The sequence below is a fragment of the Heloderma suspectum genome, chromosome 8 (genome assembly GCF_057233095.1).
Source record: "Heloderma suspectum isolate Gila_16-S chromosome 8, 16-S_ref, whole genome shotgun sequence".
NCBI classification, from domain to species: Eukaryota; Metazoa; Chordata; class Lepidosauria; order Squamata; family Helodermatidae; genus Heloderma; species Heloderma suspectum.
The window spans coordinates 20,469,972-20,492,500 of record NC_139465.1 but is presented as its reverse complement, the minus strand read 5'-3'; the positions used below and the strand labels follow the sequence as shown (position 1 = coordinate 20,492,500).

Here is a 22,529-nt window from a genome sequence, read left to right as displayed (position 1 = left end):
CAACAAAATGCACCTTGTTACTGGTATCCATACTCACTTTTCTATTTTTGGTTTCATTCATATTTTAAACATTGGGACATTGCATCCAAATCCATTTGGAACAAATAATTTGTGGGCAAATCAATTCTACTTTCTTGTTGTATTTTCAATTTATTGGTATATTATCTTCAGGCTGCATCCTTAACTGCCATTTTGTTTTCTGTACTGTTTATCTATTGACTCTTCAGATCAGCAACTGACGGGACAGGCTTTGCTAAACTAAAATCTTATACTTACCTACAATGGAAAGCCAATGCAACAGTATACATTTTAATGGACATATGAAGCTGCCTTATACTAAGTCTGACCATTGGTGTCCATCTAGCCCAGTACTGCCTACTTCACGGTTCACCAACCTGCTGCCCTCCAGATGCAACAATGCATGCTGGCTGGAAATTATGGGAGGTGCAGTCCAACCCATCTGGAGTGCACCAAGTTGGGGACAGCTAGTCTGCTGTGATTGGCAATGGTTCTCCAGGGTCTCAGAAAGAGATTTCTCACTATTACCTGTGAAATTGGCAAGGCCAATTTGAATCTGAGGCCTTCTGCATTCAAAGCTGCCCTATGGACGGGTGTAGGACAATGATTCAACTCAAAATAAGGCAACATCATATATCCTTTCAGTAAAAATGTATACACCTCTGTCTTATCTTGTACATCCCAGTTTTCCCATGCTTCAAAAGTTGCATCATTTTTTAAAGAGAACATCAGCAAACATATTTGTGCGTGGTTAAAAGCCTGGCAGGGAATTCCATTTGGGATGTCTGCGCTACGTAAATCATGTAATAAAAGCTGAAAACCAGCCTGTTTAAGTGCATTTTATAAAACATTAGGGTGAAATTTTAATTCTCAGTATTATCACAGTGGCAAAGATGGCGAATTATTGGCTGAAAAGGAAGCATAACCTTGCTAAGAATTGGGACAGAGGGTACAATTAAGTCTTAAGCTAATATTAAAAGAACTGTACTCATCATCCCTTTCCATCTAATACAAATGCAAATTATCTGTAGGACAGCCTTCATTCTTGAAGAGTTTTAAACACAAGTTCTGTAAGATTTTACTACTATTGGTTCTATCTATCTTGATGAAGCAAGATAATTTCTGCAGAATTAAAGCAGATCTTATGACTCAGTAAGCATTAACTGCCTTATCCAACACTTTGTTTCTTCCAAAGGCTATAATTCTCTAGGATTTCTTATAAATTAAAGGTTTCTCACTTGTGACCAAAGAAATTATAATTCTGCATCATGGGACCTTTGTAACCTTTCTGGACCATAATTGCTTCAAAAGCCCATCATGGAACAACGGAACCTCAGCTTGCTGAACTTTGATCTTGCACAGATGTGCATGTCCTATTGCTTTAGACAGCATTTATACACAAACATATCTGTGCAGGATTAATTACATATTAAGCACTAGGTGCATATCAGTCTGGACTGTACCACTTCAGACTACAGTTGGGGAAAGTCATAGTTTTGAATGCTTTCTCCTACATGTAGTAAATTAGCACAGCAGAAAAAGGGCTACAGTACGTGGGGGAGAATTTAAAAAAACTACTCTCCCTTTCCACACTCCTGTCTGAAGTGGTACAGTCCAGAATTCTAAGGGTTGCATTCAGTGTCAACCAGGAGTGCAGGGGCCACTCATGCACACACATATAGTACATGGGATGGGCTGCTTTAGGGTAGCTGGGGGACGTTTCCTTCCCATTAACTTTAGGGGACACTAAGGCAGGTTCCCCCCGCCCTTATAACCCCGGTAGAGATCGCTGCTCCGGTGCTACTAATAGCAGCGACCTTTTGTGCCTGGGCTTTGTGGGCTGCACAGAGAGCAGTGGAGGAGTGCATGAGACTTAGGGGCTGCAGGTTGTACACCTCAGTCTATTGACTCATTCTGTGTAACGGTTAAAACTGAGCTTAAGCCAGGGCACAACTAGATGAGTTGGCATCAGATCCTGTGGCTTATTAAAAGAGTGAACACAGTCATGGAGGCCCCCATTTCAGATCAGGGCCATATCAATGGGGGAGAAGGCTGAACCCCTTTCCCCACTTAGTTTTCCCAACCCAAATCATGCTCCTGTCTGAGCTGCCATTTTCCTCATGTATGGGTGGGGATCACACAGATACTATACAGGTACCTATCCATTTCCCCCTGAGGAACAAATAGCAGCTCCATAAGGTTAAGAATGGGGGAACCTGTCCAGGACCTGTCCTGTGCTTTCAAACCATTATAGCGTGTGTGCTTTTTTCTAACAAGGCAAGTCTGGTATTTTTGTGAATGGCAGCATGAAACCCTGGTGTATTTGCACAATTCCGCTATACCACAGCACCACCTTCTGGCTATGTAATGGAACATATAGAAAGGCAGAGAAAGAACAACCCCAGGGGAAGAAACACAAAGGAGCTGATCTTAATCCACAAAGAATATGGAAGCAGAAACCTTCTATCCCCAATGCTGTTCAATATCTACATGAAACTGCTGGGAGAGATCATCAGGAGGTTTGGAGCTGAGTATTATCAGTAAGCTGATGACACCCACATCTATGTCTCATTAACATAGGTGCCTGTTATCAGCTTTGGCTGATACACCAGCTACACCCATTCCTGGAACATGTAGACCTGATAACAGTGGTGCACACGCTGGTAACCTCTAGGCTTGATTTCTGTAATACGCTGTACTTGGGGCTGCCTGTATATTTCATTCGGAAATGTCAACTGGTACAAAATATGACAGCCAGGTTGGTCTCTGGGACATCCTGTGGAGACCGTATTACACCAGTTTTAAAATCTTTACACTGACTGCCAATTTGTTTCTGAGCAAAATATAACATGCCGGTTCTTACCTTTAAAGCCTCACATGTTCTAGGTCCCAGGTACCTTAGGGAGCGCCTTCTCCCCTACATCCCAGTCCGCCACCTAAGGTCCCCTGAGGGCTACCTACTGCAGTTGCCTAATGTGAGATTGGCAGCCACACACAAGAGGGCCTTTTCCTTTGCCACCCAGCAGTTGTGGAATGACCTGCTGGTTGAAGTGTGCCTGCTGACCTCGTTGAAGGTTTTTAAGCAGGAACTGAGGACTATTATTCCGGCAGGCCTTCCCTTTTGTTCCTTTTGCTGACTTCTGTGTACTGGTTTTTAAAAAAATGTTTTTCATTCAAAGTTGTTTTTAGTTACATGTTGTTTGTATATATTATCTGTATGCTTTTATGTACATGGTTTTTAAACTTTCTATACTGTATTTTAAGGTTTTAACTTTTGCAAACCATCCAGAGAGCTTCAGCTATGGGGCGGCATATAAATGTAATAAACAACAGCAACAACAACAACCTTGGTAAAGTGGAGGGTTAAAAGCCTCAAGTCCAAAAGCCCTTGATCACAGACCTCCTGCCACCTCATCTGGTTTGGATGTTAGAGACACTACCAAATACTCCAAGTGCTTCAGTAACAGAAGAATCTCCGGAACTATTCTGTTCTTTAATAGTACTCTATTTTATTGTAAATTGCTGTACAACAGAAAATGTAAATAAATGTTTAAAAAAATCTAATTCCAAGAGCCAGCAAAGGACAAGTCCTTAGAGTTGTCTTTCACCTCCTAATCTTAACTTAAAGCCTCTTCAAAGTCTTTTTAGAAAGACTGTACTGAAGATTGTTGTCCAACTTTGTCACCTTTGACCATCTTAGGGAACAGTGACATGGCTTTCTGGTGAACTCTATTAGCTCTGCTACCTATTTTGATAAGCCAGCAAAGGAAACAAGTACTTTAGCATCACAGATGAGGAACTATTTTTAAAGCTAAAAATCAATGAGTGGAATGAATGAATTAAAATCAATAGAGAGAACAACTGCAGCATTTGCAGGACACTGCTGCCTGTATTACTTAAGATTCCCAATGAATTCTGGAAGCAATGGCTGACAAAATGCTCTGTGTCATCTTCTCCAGGATTTAGTGAACCCACCTATACAAAGGGGAACAACATTTGCCCAAAATTTTTAATCCAGACTCTGTTCCTAAGGGTCAACAGCATTTTCAGAGTCAGAAGCCCCATCGTCTAGCAATCCTTTTGGTCACTCAGAGGCAAACCACAATGGGAGGACCTCTCCTATCAGCTGTGCCTAGCATCACCTCAGCCATGGTGGGCAGATCCCACTGCCAGACCCACGGCTGAGTGGTCAAATTGGGATAACCCAGCTCTCAAGTAGCCTACAAACATTCTCTCCTCACCTTGACTCCCATTTAAGTGGTTATTTTATGTTCTATCATAATGCTCAAATTACTGATTAAGAAGAAGATCTAGTTATTTAGCAGGAGAATTCACTTCACACTGTTGAAATATAACCAAACCAGCTGGATTTATCCCCCACCCCCACCCAACACACACACACCGCCCAAATATGACAGCCTTCTGACACACAACTGGTCCAAACTCCATGTTATCAATATTTGGCTTCACACATGGCTAACTAGTTAAGAAAGAAACAAATGGCAATGGCAGACCATATTCTTTTATTAACATACACTCATCTAGATCACCATGTATTTCTCCAGTACATCTAATCAGTCTTCTCATATTTATTTACAATATTTGTATACTGCTCCATATCAAACATTTTTTGGAGGGGTGAACACAAAAGACAAAACAGTAAAAGAATAAAAAGCTTAAAACACCATATTAAAATTATGCTTTTTAAAAAAACAGAATGCCAATAGAAACCATGACTGGTCAATTAAGGAATGACTCCTGGAACACTGCTGTTTTCAGGAGGAACCAGAAACAACAGTGTTGGTGCCTGCCTGACCTCCAGGGGCAGGGAGTTCCAAAGAAAGGGGCCACCACACTGAAGGCTCTTCTCCTGGTGGACTCCCACATAAATATGCAGCCTTAATTATGAATTTCCTCCATTGGAGATATTAGTGTGAACAGCATCACATAGCATTTTGTATAATTCCCTTATGCAACTGGTATTCTGAGAGTAAACTGTCTTCAATCAGACTATTATAATTCACAAAATATAATTCATCCAACACTTAATCAAGGCACAGATGTATAGTGTAAAAGAATGCTAATGCAGCTTTTGGCTGGAGATGCAATTGTGGTCTTTCTTCAGTGAGAGCAGGAAAAAATGTAACAAAAGCATTGTTTACCCTAATACGTTGGAGGTGGAGGGCAACACGTTGCAGAGGTACTAAGTCATCAGCAAGAGCTGTTAATTTGACATGTGGGTGTTATGGCACAGTAAAGAAGTTTCCTTTAATGTAACTTGTTATTTTCTTGCTTTTAAGGGATTGTGTAGGAGGATTTGGCACCAAAGTAACTGTATCTGGATTGTAACAAAGTTTTTATTGGGGGTCTTCAGTATACATTTGAGGGATATTAAAAGCATACCTAATAGATTATAATTAGATACTAAATTTGCAAGTATGATTTGCAGCTTTGAAAGAGTATTTGCCAGCACCCTTCTGTTCAGATCAGGCATTATATCAGAGCTCCACTCTCTGTCAAGATTCTAAAAAATAAGTATTCTTTGGGGCATATTATACAGACTGTACTTGTTTTTTGACTGTACTAGAGGAGGACGTCCTTATTAGCCCCCCAGAAGCACATTTTAAAAACTTTCTGATAGTTTGCTTTCCCACTTGCATTGGGATAATAATCATCATCATCTATATATAGCGTTTGGAGTTTTTATTTTGGTAAAATGTAAATCAATTTTACTCAAAGGAGAGTAATACTTTCACATACTACACAGCAAATTCTGTGATCTGTGGAATGGGCAACCCCATGGTTGGACAGCTAAGAACACAGGAAATAGCCCTGCTGGATCAGACAAAATTTAGGCTAGAATCCTGATTCACAGAGTGGTGAACCAGATGCTTCTAGGATGCCCACCAGAAGGCCTGGAGGCAATCCTCACCCATCTCCCCCCCACCCCCTGCCCTCAGAAACAGGTACGCATGGATTTAGCATCTGTGAAAACTGAGCCATTGAACTACTATGGCTAATAATGATGGATAAGACTTTTCCTCCATTAACATGTCTTATGGCACTGACCATGTAAGCCAATCAACACGACAACATCTGTGGCAGAGAATACCATCAATTAATGTATACGCTGTGTGATGGGCACACTTGTTTTGGCTGTTCTGCATCTACTGCCAATCGATTTCATTGGGTGGCATTGAGTTCTAGTGTTATGACAAGAGTGATGGCAATGGCGGTGATGAAATCTCCATCCACTTTCTCCACACCATTTATCACCACCATGCCAATTAAGTTTGTTTTGGAGTCTCAGTGCAGTTCCTTAAAAGGGTTAGAAAAACTAATTTGGAGAAGCCTAAATAAACGCTGTATTGACGGGCATAAACTAGTGGTTAGTCAATATCCTTGAGCAAAACCAGACCTCTTGGTATTGCAGAGATTCAAGGACAGTTCACACACACACACTGATCGCTTAGCAGTCGCAACTTCAAGTGATGACCTACGTGTTTGAATGGGCCATCAGAGGTCTCCCACTGCGAGCAGACAGAACATCTATATCACATATCACCTGAAACACAATTCTATTCAGCAAAGTTAATCCATGCATTCAGCAGCCAGTCACTGAGCAAGGAGCAATCAAGTGGTGCTCATGTATGTGTGAACTAGTTCCCAATTCCTCCTCTATTGCAGTTAAAAGTGACACTGATGTTGGCTAAATAAAATGGGGTAAGATGAGAAATGGAGGGAGGGGGAGGAGAGAAGAAAGGAAGAAACTTTTAAATATTTTGTGAATGCATAGATCATGGCTGGCATTTTTTTTTTTTTTAATGGATGCATCGACTGAAGAAACTGGTACTCTCTTCTTCAGTACCTTCTCTCTTATCTGTTATAGCAGATAAGAGACCTGGGCATAATTATGAGAGACCAAACCTCAATCCCTGCTTAGCCAGTGGCCTTGATCAAGCTTCTATCTCTCTAAGTAACCTTCTCTCAGGATTGTTGGGATGGTATGTTAAAACAAAGAATGTTAAAGCATTCCAATGCAAAACAATGCACTTTGAACACAGAAAAATCTTACGCGAACCATGTTTCTGAAATCACCAAAGTGATTTCCTTCTCCCCGCAACAAACTTGTACTTCAATAGTTCAAAGATGCCTTCCCACTTTTAGAAGGATACATAGGCAGAGCAATCCTATATCCACTTTATGCCAGGAGCAAAGCATAATTACTATGCTGTTCTGCTATGCTGTTCTGCTTTGCTGGCAGAACAGCTGCCATATCCAATGCATGCTCAGCCTAGGAGGGGAGAGGAAAACCACCCAGCCAGAAAATACAAGATGACACACATCCACAGCACCCATGCAAACAGTGCCTGTTATGATGGAGAGCTGCCACTCCGGCACCAACCTTGCAGAGTAGACCACTGGCGACACACCCTTCAGCTCTTTTACACTTTTCCTGCCATCACTCCTCATCAAACCAAGTCAGAGGTGAGTGAGGCTCCTCCCGACTCACAGGGAGTTCATTCGGGAGTAGGAAGGCAGCCACCTAAGTTCCAGTTCTCCGCTGGTCATGCAAATGGCCCGTCTTCCCTTCCTCTGTAACTGAAGCCTTAAAGCATAGTCCCAATGGACTAGTCACCATATGGGGGGAAATCCGACCTTTGAAGGTGTAACTAAGAATCCAGTCCAGCTCAAAAGTACAACAGAGTGAAGTTTATTAAAGGAAGAGCAGAACAGATCAGTAGAAGGAAAGGAGTCAGCATGAACAATAATAAAAGGAACACCGCATCCTATACAGAGTACTCGTTACCTGAATCCATACTAAGCAAATACACTTATGCAGACACCAGCTTCCCTTAGGCATTCAGAAGTGCCTTTCATGCTGTTCAAAGATGGATGAAGGGGGACAAATAATAAAGGGCTGTATGCCAGGTTTTATGCTATGTAATCAGTGTGATCATGATTGATAACTAAGAGGCAACTGGCCAATGAAGGGAGGTCTATATAGACAGGGCAAGCTTGAGGAAAGGCAATCAGCGCTGGAGTTTACCTTAAGATGATGAGAACTGGCAAGGACGCAGCTAATTCTTTCCTGTCAGACAGCCTTGTGGATTTTCAAAGGGGATACTAGTTGCAGGGGTGCATGAAATGCAGGCTGCTATTCTAGTCACTATAAGGAAGATGTACAATGTCAGGCTTATCAGGTTAAAGGAATAATGATACTGCAGGTACCACTGATCGGGGACTGTGCCAGTGACGATGCCTACACATGGAGGGAGCCAATGAATTCACAACAGTGGGGACGCGCACACACAGCACATCCCTTGCATCTCCTGACCACATACACCATGCAAGAGTGGGGGCACTACAGCACCCCCACTCCACCAGTCCCAGCAGCACAACAAGCAACAACCCGACCGCTGCAGGTCCCCAGGCACCCTTACAGGCAGGGGTTCAGATCCCCATATATTCCTCACAACTGTCGATTTTGAGGACAATACACAGAGGAGAGGAAGGAGAACCTACCTAACATAGCACCCACATAGCTCTCTGGGCAGGATGCCCATAGACAGCGCACACAGCCCTCCTGGGACAAGGGTTCAAGACCCAATCAGGAAGTGAGAGACTCTTTTTCAAAGCACCCAAGGGCACCCAAGGCCAGGACATTCCACAAGGCGCACACAGAGAGGAGCAAAATCCAATGGCTCATTCCATAGAGCTGGGAAGCAAAAGAGATGCATTTGAGCCCCAGAAAGAGGAAGGGGGAAATGCCCCCACTCACTTTTTGCATGCCTGGCAAAAATGTTCAGGGGTAAGAAAGAGGGCACTCCCAGGGCCCACACTGCAAACACCACAGAGCAGTTCTCTAGCCACTCAGCCACAGCAACAGCCAGAAGTCAGACATAGCATGGGGTAGGTGTCTTCTCCCCACCACATCCCAAGAGATGTCAGGAGCACAGGGACTAAAGGAGGAACCATGGCCTGGAATAGCCCATGTTTTACATTTGTAAGGTTTATTTTATTTTATTATTACATTTATATCCTGCCTTTTTTCCTCTTGCATGAAACCTAAGGTGGCTTACATGGCCCTCTTCTTCCTCTCCACTTTATCCTTGCAATCAGCCCTGTGAGGCTGAGAGCCAGTGACTGCCCAAAGTCATCCAGTGAGCTTCATGGCCATGTGGGGACTAGAACCTGGGTCTACTGAGTCCCAGTCCTACACTCTAGCCACTACACTACACTGGCTCTCTTACATGGTAGAGGCCCCTGGTTTGAATCTAGGGAGGAATCCTGAACTAGGAGAGGAGCAGAGGTGTCCTCACACCCAGGTATACCTGAGCCAATCAGGAGGAGCACTGAACGGGCCAACAGCCTGGCTCTTGCATAAGCCAACCTGCCCTATTGCCCCCACCCCCTTGCCACAAACCATGTGATTAATCCACCCCTTCCATTTTGCTCAATATGCCAGCCCTGATGGGCAGCATTCCAGCAGGCCTCATTGCCCCTCCCTACATTTCCCCTTCTCATTATGCTTCCCCATCCCTTCCCCTACCCACTCACCCACCCACTGGCTCATACACCCTGGCAGCAAAAGCACCCCACTTGTGCACCCTCAGATGCTTGCCCCCTCATAGTCAAGCAAACCTAAGTGAGCAGACAGTGGAGGGGGCCACTGCCCCATAGCCCATCAAGCTCCCAGCCGCCCCCTCGCAGTCCCATCCTGAGTTCAGCTAAAGCCAGATCTTACTATGGTGTGGGATTCCCAGCTACCTCTCCCTAGCAACAAAGGAACAACACGCGTGGCAAAGTCACAGCCTTTGTTGTTTATTATTATTTACAATTATTAGTCATCTCTCAACAGAGTCCTCTAGGCAACATACAACAATTAAAACAAAATGACAACATAAAAAAAATAGAAATTCCACATTAGTATCCAACACTAGCACAGAGCATACACCACCACAATTAAATCACTATATCACACATAGAGAGCCGTAAACAATCCAACAGGGCTAAAACTAAAACAATAATCAAATGCTGTTGGAGAACAGCATTCCGGAGGCACAAGATCCTGAAAGGGAAAAGCACGTGTGTGGGATTACCAACCATGTGCCCCAGCGGGGCTCCTGTGTCTTAAGACAATGGCTCGACAAACAGTTGGGTAGCAGGTGCAGTGTTCCTGATGACACCAGCTCCACGCTGGGAGCTCCTTTACTTGTTACATAGTTATCTGGCATGGAGTTTGCAAGGGTACAGGAGCCTGCCTGGAGCAAATTGGTTAACAGCTCCACAAGGGAGCATCCTGGTCACCGCTGCTGGTCATGGGATGGGCCTCCTTTGTGGTCAACAAGGAACAGAGTACGGGATGGATCACGTATCTGGAAGAGCAGCCTGTGGAGAGCAAGGGGAGACACAGAGAGAGAAAGTGCTGAGCAACAGTCAGCAGCATTAGCACATAGTCCCTAAACCTGGATGCAGAGTAGGGACTGTGAGGGAGGAAGACGGGAGGGGGAATGGGATCACCTGAGTGCTCATGCCTCGGCCTGCCCTCCCCCCATCAGGAGAGGGGCAGACGGCAGTGACTGAGCATGCCTTCCCCTTAGGGATTGTAGTGGGACACTGTGTGTATGGGATCAGCTTGTTCTGCTTCCTTCATCTGCGCTATGATCCTGTTCATGAGTGTTTGGCCAGCAACAGCAACGGTTTGAGAGGAGCATCTGGCCTTTGTTAACAAAGACCTTACCTACTTGGGGGGGGGGGGGCAGTGAGTGCCTGCACTATGTGTAGGAGACACTGCTCCCCACTATGGGAAGAACAGTGTTAGAGCAGCACAGTTCAGAAAAGAGACAGTTCTCAGATATGGCGTGGGTGAGGAGATGGCAAACAATCACAGAAGTTAAACATTACAGTCTGTGTTCCCCCTTCCTTTGCTTACCTGTGTGTTCTGCCCTGACACCCAGCTGTTGGGAGTGGAATGGGGTTTGGTGCTTGCGTCGGGAGTCCCACGGTGAGGTACCTATTATGGTTCTAAGTTGAGAAGTGTTAGCCATGTGTTCAAGTTCCCCTGGGTGTTCTGTGAACAGACTGTTTTGTGCAAAGTGCTTCTTTTGTGTCCCTCTCCCATTACTACAGTACTCCATTGTGAGCGCTTATTGTACACAACAGGAAGCCAAAAAGATACAGCCCCATCCTGCACGTGGGTTGCAGAGGATAGGGTTTTCATCTGAGCTGTGGTTCCCCTTTGTGCGGTTTATGTACTTGTGGTGTGCTGTGATTGGGTGTGGAGTTACAGCATATCCTAGCCTTTGTTATAACAACGTGAATACGGTATTTGTCAACATTGGAGTGTTTGTTTCCCTGCCCCCCCTTCCGCTGAAGTCAATCTGGTGTGGGGGGGATTATTTGTGCCAGATCTGGAGCTGGTTGTGGATTGAAGGGATGGAGGGTACAGTGTAAGTATTCTTCTCCTCTGTGTCACCCATGGCTCCACCCTGTTTAGCCATCTCACCAGCATACTTAGGATGTTCTGCTGGTGTATCTTTCATGCTGGTGGCATATTTCTGGTTTTGCCAGCACAACAGGGTTTCTGCAAAATCCTATAGCCCCTCAGAACCAGAGTATAGAATTATGTCCTTAATGGTGTTCCAAAACCATTAAATAGTCTCCTAATTCTGATATTCTATCCGTTTTTAATACTGAACAATTCTCTGAGGGATAAGGGTCAGGTTTGGAATGAAAAGATCAAACTTCCATCTGCCTGGAAGGATTGTATTTATGGATGAAAATATTTCCTTTCTGTGCTGCCTTCTTTAAAATAAAATTCAAGATGTCTTACAAAACTTAACGCAAGCTAGCTAATAGAGAAAAGAGCATGATGAACTCCTCCAATAATTCATAAAATACAGAAGTAGTACATTAAACAAAGCATGAATAAAAACAGAATATAAAAACCCTATTTCATGATACTGCATTGTACGCCAGCAGTCAATTTTGACTGGTGCCAATATTTGTATCAAAGACTGCCTATTGCAATTTTCAAATGAATAGTATTATAGTACCATATGTTAATGTAATCAGTATTGCCATGTCGTGAATTCATTTGCAGTATTGCATCACTAGAACATTCTGGTACACACCCATGTTCGATTAGAAACTAATTTACGGAAGCTGAAATTTTGGTATTTTAACTTGTTACATGTTAACACAAATAACTCTTTTATTTGTAGTTTTCATGTTAACCTTGCTTGAACCATACCTCCAGCCCAGAGTGATTCTACCTGCACGTGATGTTCAGAAAATACTGTTTAAACTGATATGGTGCTATGACTATCATCGAGATTTGGAAAAATACCTACGTTTTTTCCTGTGTTCCACTAGAACGCTGGCCTGCTTTGCTGAACATTTTGCAAACCAGTTGTCCCCAAGAAGAACTGTGATCTCGTTGGTATGAACCAGTCTTCCTGGCATGAAAGCCAGGGGACCAAAAGGTACCTGTCAAAGTAACAAAACAAAAGGTGAGAAAGTAAGAGCAATTCTTTAGAGCAGCCTTTCCCCAAACGGGTACCCTCCAGATGTGTTGGACTAGAGCCTCCATGATCCCCAGCCAGCATGCCATGGTTTGGGGAAGGCTGCTACAGAGCAATATTAAAATAACCATCTGGCCCTGAATACTAACTGTGGCTAGTACTAGGTGGTTGCTGGAAGTCTTAATGCTTCAGGACATCCATGGGAAGAATATAATATAACCATATTATTTCAGAACAGTGTTAATTAATCCCTAGCTTTCATGAATGTAGTCATTTTTCAATGTGGTTAGCCAACACAGCATCATTTGGCAGCAAGATCCACAGGTCACCACACCACAAATGTAGTGTCTGGTCAAAAGTCACAAGGAGCCAATCATGTTCAATTTTTAGATGGGTAACGATGTTCATCTGTTGCAGCAAAAACAACAAAGCATGGCACCTTAAAGACTAACAAATTTTTCACCAGATGCATCTGATAAAGTGGACAGTGTCCATGAAAGGTCATGCCAGAATAAATTTTGTAGTCTTTAAGATGTCACAGGACTCTTAATTGTTTCAGTCATGTTCAGACATACTTGAAGCTACCGGTGCAACTACAAGTGAGCAGACCTCAATTTCATCTAATTGTGTAGCAAACCAGAACAAAAAAGGCCTCCATGTTATCCTACTAAACTACTTTAATGTGGATACAAGTACAGGTGTTCCATATTCTTGATCCTTACTCCTAGTTGAGCCTTGTCACACAACCAGAGACTAGTGGCGATTGACCTGTGTGCATATTCAAGCCATGAAATTCATTTAATGTTTCATTTAATGTTACTATCTTTTAGCATTAGGGTTAGAGTTACCTCTGCCAGAGGGAGAGCATGTTATGTTTTATTACTAACAGCTTAAGCACTGATTACATGGAAATACAGATTGTGAAATCTACAACAATCCAAATTCAACATCCACCTAAAAAGCACACAGATTCCCAACAAGAGTAGAATCTAACTGAGATTTCCTAAGTAAAGAAGGGAGAAAAAAAATCTCTTGACCGAAGTGAAAATTCTCGAGACAAAAAACCCTTTTTATATCAAAGTAAAAATCAATACCCAAGACTTAAAACTCAAAGAATATGGCTGCCTGCTTCTTCTCCACCTCACAGGAAATCATTGTGTATTGCAGTTAATTATAGGCTTCCATATAATAAACAGGCTTTATCAAATGTGTCTGATCTTGTCACTGTACATCTGTCAAGAATGTGGAGGTTATAATTTATTATATATTTGAAAAAAACTAGATGGGAAAGAGGAAAACATACATTTAACACCATCTATAATCAATCATTACTAACTACGATACCTTCATTACAGTAGCTGCAGATAAGTCTAGCACAAATATAACATTCCATATCTAACCATGGTATTGACATCCTTCCACCTTACCTTCCTGTCAGAGTTAGTCATGATGCAGAGTGACGCCCTGCACCAATGATAATGCTAACTATGGTTAGCTCAAATCAGAATTTGCAAGCCCTCTTCTAACTGTGGTTGCAAATTTATGAGCGTTAACATCAGTGCAGACATAATACTCACCAAGGTTAACAACAAAATGGGAAGAAGAATGCAAGAGGGAAGCAGGAAAATGGCGCACAAAGAGCCATGTAGCTTATGAATAGTATAGCGACACCGAGTCATAAAGCAACTGGGTAAAATAGTTTCTCTGATATTTCCATTGAACAAAACAGTACCTACCATGATATCATAAGAGAGTTTGTCAGGCAGTGTGCTAAGTCGTTCTTGAAGAGCTTCGTAGTCACTCTCCACCTTCTTCCTGTCAACAAATTCAAACCAAGTTACTACCAATCCCAAATGTCAGTGGACTTTAGGAGCAAGGTAAGATAACCACTAACAATTTTTAGATCAGGTTTTGAATATAAAAAGTACAGAAAAAAACTGTCATGGTTACAGACCACAAAAAGTGAGCCCATTGGGAAAGGTTTCAAGGCACTCCTGAATTCCTATGTAAAAATGGTGTGTGAGGATAATGTAAACAATGCCACAAAGGCATGATTTCCAGGCGTGGAAAATGCTTCTCAGTAGGCAGCTACGTTAAAGATGAGAGCTTCAGAAATGTTTTCTTAGTCAAGACCCATTAGGTTGCAATCTGATACCTACTGGGAGTAAGCCCCATTGACCTCCATGGGACTTACTTCTGAGTAAACATATATACGATTGCAATGCAATTTTGTGATTTTGGACTTGCTTCTTAAGGATGGAGTATTGTGTTCTTGTTTTAAAAATCAGTGGAATTACAACTGAGGTTTAAAGGGGATTGTGAAGGGAAGGGATAAAAGATCCACTTTCCATGCAACTACTCTCTTTGCCTGCAATAAGCACCACTCAGCCTTCAAGGCAGTGAGCAGAAACAACGGCAACAGAAAGAGATGTTTAGCCCATTCATTTGAAATCAGCCACCATGAGCCACATTCATATAGTGTCATGGATGGGCGTCAGGCATAACGCCCACAGATTCCCTCCTCAACTGGCAATCTAGGTCAGCTATCCACAACTCCTGGTGCCCTCCAGATGTGTTGGACTACAACTCCCAGACTACATGGCTGGCTGGGACATGCTGGGAGTTGTACTCCCAACACATTTGGAAGGCACCAAGTTGGGGAAGGCTGGCCTAGACTATTAATCTGTGAGAAGGACATTTGTGACAGGACTTCAGCATCACTACCCAGAATCATCCTGAGCCTAGGAATCAGGTGTTCCCATGGAGTCAACCCAATACCACTGCCTGCGATAAAACTCCCAAATCTCCTGCACTCTTATTAGACTCCTCAGCCACCCAGCTGCTTCAGGGCTGCCTACCTGCTCCAGGTACTGGCTAGAAGTTGGACCTGAAAGGGTGGGAGGGGCATTTTTCAACATCTGATGTTGAAAGTGTGTTACAAGTTGCACAAGAGTTGTGATGACTCTGCTGTGCCTGCATGTGCGTCTCCTTCCCTTCAAGTAGTTTTGCACCCTTTTCAAAGGGTTCAAAAAGAGGAGATTAATTTCACAGAGAGTGAAAAAGTTCTCAAAACATCCTATGCCACCCCCATTTGGTTTCAGCACTATCCTGGTTGTTACAGTAGTCAATGCACCTGAAGAAAAAACAGTGCTGTGCTGCACTCTGTAGACAGTTTTTATGCCAGACTTTATTCTGCATTATATTTGTGTGGACAGTCAAAGTCCACAACAACCAGAAGTGTATTATGGAAATTCTGATAAATTTTTGACTCCAGGAGCACCAGTGAGCACCACTACAATATCCATCTTATTGGAAATTAATGCAGCTTCTGAATTTTAAACATTAGCAAATCATATTAGCTTTACACTATTTTTTACGAACTGATAGTCACAATTTAATATGAGGAGGCGTAAAGATGGCCTTGATTTCTCCCCCTCCCTATTCTTCTTATCCATCGCTTGCAGCTCATGTGAATTTAAACTAAAAAACCCACCCCAAAACCCAAACATTTGATACACAAAAACTATAAATTATTTTTATAATAAAATAAAATTATTTGCTCAGAGGTCTTTCGGGCATGAAGAAAAAGCCTCTTAAAATAAATTTAAACTATTATATGCTTGATGGTGTATAACCAAAAGTTTAATCTCTTCACTAAAGGGGGCAGTTCCTGCAATTTTGCAATAACCCTGCAGACAATAATCAAGAAAGCTCCTGTTGTTCGCTCTGTAAAATCCTAGTAAACGCAGCATGGATGTGGCATAATTTGCTATCTGTTAAGATCAAGTGTTATCTCTCAATAACTCATAAGAAATTGTACACCACTAAATATACCTTTTCCCATCAAACACCCATATGAAACTTTTATTTACCTAAGATGGTTCCAATTAACCTCAAAAGCAACACATTAAATGAGCAACAAAGAGAGGTCAGAGATAGTATTTTAAGGGATAACAGTCTCTCTGAAGTCTCAGGTTTACCTAAAACTTTAAACTAGTATATTTTCATTGCAATTGGATAAACTGGAGAAAGGTCATTATCTTTCAAGGGGGGAAATCCTTTATAAATAGCAGACCTGACTAGCCAAACTTCTTATACATACATTTTAGATGTCTTCCAAGGCTGTTTAGGTACCCAACCATACTATACTTTACAACTGAGAGTTTTGTTTTCTTGGAATGTTAACAAACATAAAATAGACTTTCAGAAGACTTTCTATATAGTTCTGGGTAGAAAGGGGGTGGGGAATGAGTGTGTGTTTTTTGAAAGTGACAGGCAGATCTTAAAGTATGATTATGGTGGTGTAATAGAGCAGTAACCCGGAAATGCAATTAATCTGGGTGCATAATAAGCCAGTAAATAGGCAAAACTGTGCACCAACATATATTATCTGAATTTTGTTAATTTTCTAAGGAATATAGGCATGGCACTTTTCTAAAGACACATGTAGGCTATTGCCATTGATATTTTAGACATGCAATCAAACATTTTTCACTTACCAGTGCTGAATTTTTTCTTGGCAGCTAGTGACCACCTGTCATTAAAACAGATAACTGCTCATGAAAAAAACAAGGCTAAGCACACAGCTGCAAAGTCAATGTCTCAGAAACTAGAGCAGCAGCATTACAGATTTCGTAGCGTCTCACAATACATTTTTATTTGTCAGTGCAAAGGCGCGGGAATGTTCGTTCTTAAGCAGCACACTTTATCACAATGCTCTAATCCAGACTGATAACCACAGAATAAATTACACCTTCCCCAACTCATATTTTGATACAATGCATGCTCCATAATGACAAGATGACACATGATACAAGATAAAACCTGTACGTTGTACAATCTACACATCTGTTTTCAATGTTACATGCTTTGCTGAATAAAGCAAATATAAATGTATGAGGAATGCTTGTTTGCTGTTTGTTTCGAAAAGAACCCATAAAAAGTTTTTATTTGCATTAATGTATCTCTAAACTGTATTTTCACCTGCAGTTTTACTGTGGCACAGTAAAAATCTAAGTAATCATATTTTTTTTTACAAAAGTGAACTTTGATTACAAAGACATCATACACACACACACACACGTTAATATAAACTTCAGTCAAATTACAGACTTCTGGGGAAAACAGTATTATTTCGTTCAAAATGTATTAAGAGAACAATCCTTTCCATGTTTAGACAGAAAACTGTTCTACAACTCCCAGCATGCCCCAGCCAGCTGGGAATTGTAGGACTTTTTTCTGTCTGAACATGCATAATTTGGGAACCTAAAAGGCTAAAGGGGTGAAAAGGGAAACAGAGTCTACAACGTTTCCCAAGATGTTGGGGCATAGCTGTGGAGGTAGAGTATAACATTTCTGGTGGTCACCAAGCTAAACACAAATATACACAGGCTCCCAACCTGAAGCTGTAACAGTGGATAACTGCACAACTTCCAAACAATGCAACGAAGTTCACAAAACAATGTAGACATAGTCGATGGAGCTGCAATGCTTGTCTGTCAGTTACCCAATAGGTGCCTGTCAGTGGCACAACCACATCTCACCATGGTCATGACAGCGTTTTTTCAGATACAAAGTATCATGCCTTGAGTACCTGGAAAAAGTGAGAGATTTACGTACCATAAATGCAACTCTGAGGGAAGATACAAAGGCTGTGCTGCAACATATGGGAAACAAAGGGGCTTTTTATCAGGCAATGAATGGTGTAGAAAGGTCTCTGGACAACACTAGACAATACTTTAAATGTGTGAATGTATTTAACATGAATGGTTTTTCCTTTAATAAATAGCATCTACGGGGGGGGGGGATCAAGACTGGAACAACACTATGCACCCCAAAAACCCTCCCATCCCAGCTGATTTTCCTCCCTTGGAGGGAAGCCGCCCAGTCAAGCATTTAATGTATTGCCTAATTTAGTCCTTAAAGCAGGAACCTGATCTATGTTTAAGTAGCTTTAGAACTACCTCCCAAGTGTCAAATACAAATACAGGTGGCACTTCTGTACATGATCAGGGATTTTCCCCATTCTCCATGACTTCTGACATTCCCTTTTCTCATTGCAGTTCTCCAGTATGCCCTCACCCCAGCCAAAAAGCTTCTCCAGAAAATAGGGAAAATGCTCCAGTGTGGACTTCAATGCAGTACAAGCAATTGCATTCAAAAGGGGAAATCTAGAGAGCCCTGCTTTGGGGAGCAGACATGCTTGAGGGTACACAGAAATCTCTTCAGACCTTCACTTGTATGTTCATATACTTAAATGAAACAAATGTATACAACTACTTCTGGTATGTTATATCAAATGGTTACTCTCAGAGAAATCCTACATGTAGCAGGAATGTCATATGGCAATTCATACATATTATCCATCTGAATGTATGTTTTCAAAAATCATCTTTACAAATATTTGTCTCTCAGGTACCCACAAACAAGCTAACATGTGAAAGCAATTAATGGGAACATTTGCCAGAAAAAAAATAATGCTACACTTTCAATTTTCAATGAAATCACAGGTGCAGATGGTTTTCCATGTAAAAAGGGACAGAAAGGCAGGGGGAGTTGGCAAAACTAAGGAGATTTGGCTTATATTCAGCAGCTGTGAAGTAGATTCTGCAAACTTCACTTAGACTACAATCTACTTAGAAATCCAAAGCAATTTTACTGTCTTGCACCAAACTCCATAAATGAGTTGTGGACTGTTGCCATTTTTGTACGTGAAGAGCTAGAAAGAATCATGCTGTCTTGGTAAGTCACACAATATAAAAATCGCACACTGGAGGTCAACTGCGGTTAACTGAAATGTGTTCTGCTTATATTTACTTTTTCCCTTCTAAAACTAGAGTTCCTTGATATAGATTTTTTTTTAAAAAAACCAAACCAATAATAAAAATGTGGAATTAGATAACCATCCATTACTTCTAGCAGAAGAAATCAGGGAAAGCCATTATAGCACACTGGCTGGTGCAGCGTTGTTGCCAAGATAATAAGCTGTGATCCAGGAGGTTGCTGGTTCAAATGTCACTTCAGCTGTGAACTCAGTAGGTAGCCCTTATAAGCCACTGGCCAAGGACATGCTGTGAATGCATTTTCCTGCCTCACCTTCCAGTTCACAAGAATTAGTTTGCCATAACATCCAAACTGGGCAAACGATGGTTACCACAAAGCATAGTGCAATGCAGTTAGTACAAGCGGTGGTTTCCAATTCTGATTTGGACACAGACTATGGTTTACAATAGCCATTGTTCACCCAGTTCAGACCAGGAAGTGAGGGCCAGAATCAGAGTACCTGAAGGAAGCAAAGAGGATTGGAGCATGCAAGCCTAAAGTCCATTGACAACACTGAATGAACCAGGCCACTTTCTCAACTTTAGCCACCAATCTGCAATACGGGGTTAACTTTGGCCTACCTTACAGGATTGTAGTAAGGACTGAACACTGACTGTGCTAAGTAAATGCTGCTATTATTACTATTGCTATTAAGAAGTGTACATAATTAAGGTCAGCAGGGGGAAATGAACAACACTAAAAATGTTTATAAAATCTTTTAAGGAAGTTCCAGTTCAAATGCCCCATTTCTACATGGGGAAAGAGAGCTCAACAGGAAGCTTTCCATTCCCAATGCATGACTTTTCAAGCATGAAGTGAGCTAAAGGCACAAAAAGCAGAAGCCCTGCAAACCGTGAAGTGCAGCATGTTCATTAACCTCTACATGAGAATCCTTTCGTAGCTGCATATTAACTAGTTACATATTCATAATCATTTACATTATTTAGAAGACCTTCTATGAAAATTTCCAGGCGATATCCATTAGCTATAATGTTAAAGGTTACCCAAGATAGTCTGCTTAATGTTTCCAGGAAGCTTTTTTTAATTAGTAAATATGTAAATTGGGAGCATATGCTTTTTTCTTTTCCTTTTTTGTTATTTTTTTCTTGGGGAAAAATGGGCATTAGTAGAAAACCACATAGACATATGTTGTTTTCATCAACCCTTAGCCCCTTAGACAAAAATCAGTAACACCAATCCACTTTAATTTCATTCTCCGTGTTTTGATACCTCTCATGAAGGCATATATGGAAGGGTAGAATCAAAAGAAAAAAATACACCCCAAATCCCATCACAGGAACATAGGAACATGCCTTCTACAGAGTCAGATCAATGGTCTATTTAGCCAAGTACTCTCCAGACTAACAGGCAGTGGTTCTCCAGGGTTTCAGACAGGAGTCCTTCATGGCCTGGAAACGCAAGGAATTGAACCTCAGACCTTTTGCATGCAAAGCATATGCTCTACCAAGGAGCTAGGGCACTTTCCAAATGACCAAACTCAATAAACAGTTCACTTGTATGTATTCTGAAAATATTCACTGATAAATTGGTCAGAAAGACACATGAACGATGCAGGAACTATGTTGAAGCTAAGAAGGGCCAAGCTTGTGGAAGAAAGGCAATAGATGGATAAACAGACACAAAAGGCAGTGATATACAGCAAAATAAACAAAATTATCCTAGATACTAATAGCAAACTCATTCTCCAAGTATGGATTCTTATGTAATGAAAAAGTAGCACCATCCGTGCACAAAAGGGAAGCATCATCAGGCTTGGGAGAACCCCAAGGTTTGCAGAAGTACAAAAGAAAGATTTTTAAAAACCCTAAGGTAGAAGAAGACAAAAACAACTCCATGAGAACTGAACATGCTCAACTGGCAGTGAATGCAGACTGGCTATTGTAGGAAGCAGAAAACCATGAAGGGAACAGAATGGAGTACCCTGGGAAAGGGCATGGCTGGCTGGAATCCTGACTCAGAGAACTCAACACTGCAATACTTTGTTGCAGGTCTCACTTGTAACGTATATCTTCCATTATAGAAAAGAAGCGACTCTTTCAATCTTGTCCATCTATACATTGTAAAGTCCAACTGTATGCACATTTTATTGGATGTATGTCCCACTGAATTCAATGGGACCCACTCCCACCTAAGAGTGCATAGTACTACAGCCTTGAACAGATACACTGTTTCCAGTGTCCTACCATTAGTGTTCATGCACATGTGTAGTAACATAAAAAGCAAAGCTGAAAGAAGCAGATGGCTGTTACCATCAAAGAAAAAGTTACCCACTATTTTTCCTATCCAGCACTCACACCACTACCAACTATATGGCACTATAGAGACCATAATAAGCTATGTACTGACAGCTAGGGTTTTCAGAAAGGGGACACAGAAAAGCATTGCTAGAACTTCTATGACAATGAACACCCTCCAACTAGCGGCTGCTGTGCATGTGCATGTAGACAGTTGAATACAGAACAGCAAGTCGTAACTCCAAATGGAAGCTCAACCCAGTTGTAACAGCTCCTTCCATAGGTTCAATACACTGGCTAGCTCCATATCCTCTGCTTGTAATTTTGCAGTTTGCCTGGGAAGTATGTAATGCAATTACATACAGTTAATGCAAACCATGGTTTTCAAACCCACCCCAAACCATGTTTTTATCTACTGCTGTGAGGACAATCCTTCCTTACTCATGGCTTGCGTATCCAGACATAATACTTAACTATGGTTGAAGATTATAAACTATGATTAAGCTGTGCATGTGCAACACAACAGAACCAGTCATATTTCTCCTCTGGGCATAAAGAATATATGGGCTTGCAACTGTATAAGGTTATCAGTGGTTTATTTGAATACTAAAATATTTTTAAAATGCAGAGGGTTATTAAACTACACTTGCGGCAAACCTAACATTAACTAATCAAATACTAAGCTATTAAAAACAGAGCACGCATATGGAAATGCATTTGGATGTGCAAATGAAATAAGACCAGACAAGCATCATTTTTCTGGACAATAATAATCTACTAAAATTTAATTATTCCTTCAGATTTTGATTTCAAAACAGTTTCTTGCCCTTAAATGTCCTTCTCTTTTTATCTGTATTAATGTTATTTAGGGACCACAAGGGGGCACCATCCTGCGAATCCCACCAAA

At 41.6% G+C, this 22,529-nt stretch overlaps 1 protein-coding gene across 6 annotated transcripts in view; it reads right to left on the bottom strand.

Annotated features, from left to right (window-relative positions):
- Nucleotides 1-22,529, bottom strand: part of URI1 (URI1 prefoldin like chaperone) — a 54,766-nt gene that overhangs the window by 17,140 nt on the left and 15,097 nt on the right. For 2 of the 6 annotated variants that reach the window (XM_084813070.1, XM_084813073.1), the window contains exons 2-4: nt 17,045-17,079; nt 14,282-14,360; nt 12,375-12,510 (exon numbers count right to left, since the gene is read on the bottom strand). In XM_084813070.1, the coding sequence (XP_084669196.1) occupies nt 12,375-12,510; nt 14,282-14,360; nt 17,045-17,079 (250 nt within the window). Of the gene's footprint in view, nt 1-12,374; nt 12,511-14,281; nt 14,361-16,647; nt 16,767-17,044; nt 17,080-18,088; nt 18,139-22,529 lie in introns of those variants that run through there. The other 4 variants (XM_084813071.1, XM_084813076.1, XM_084813074.1 and 1 more) reach the window with 4 other exon arrangements.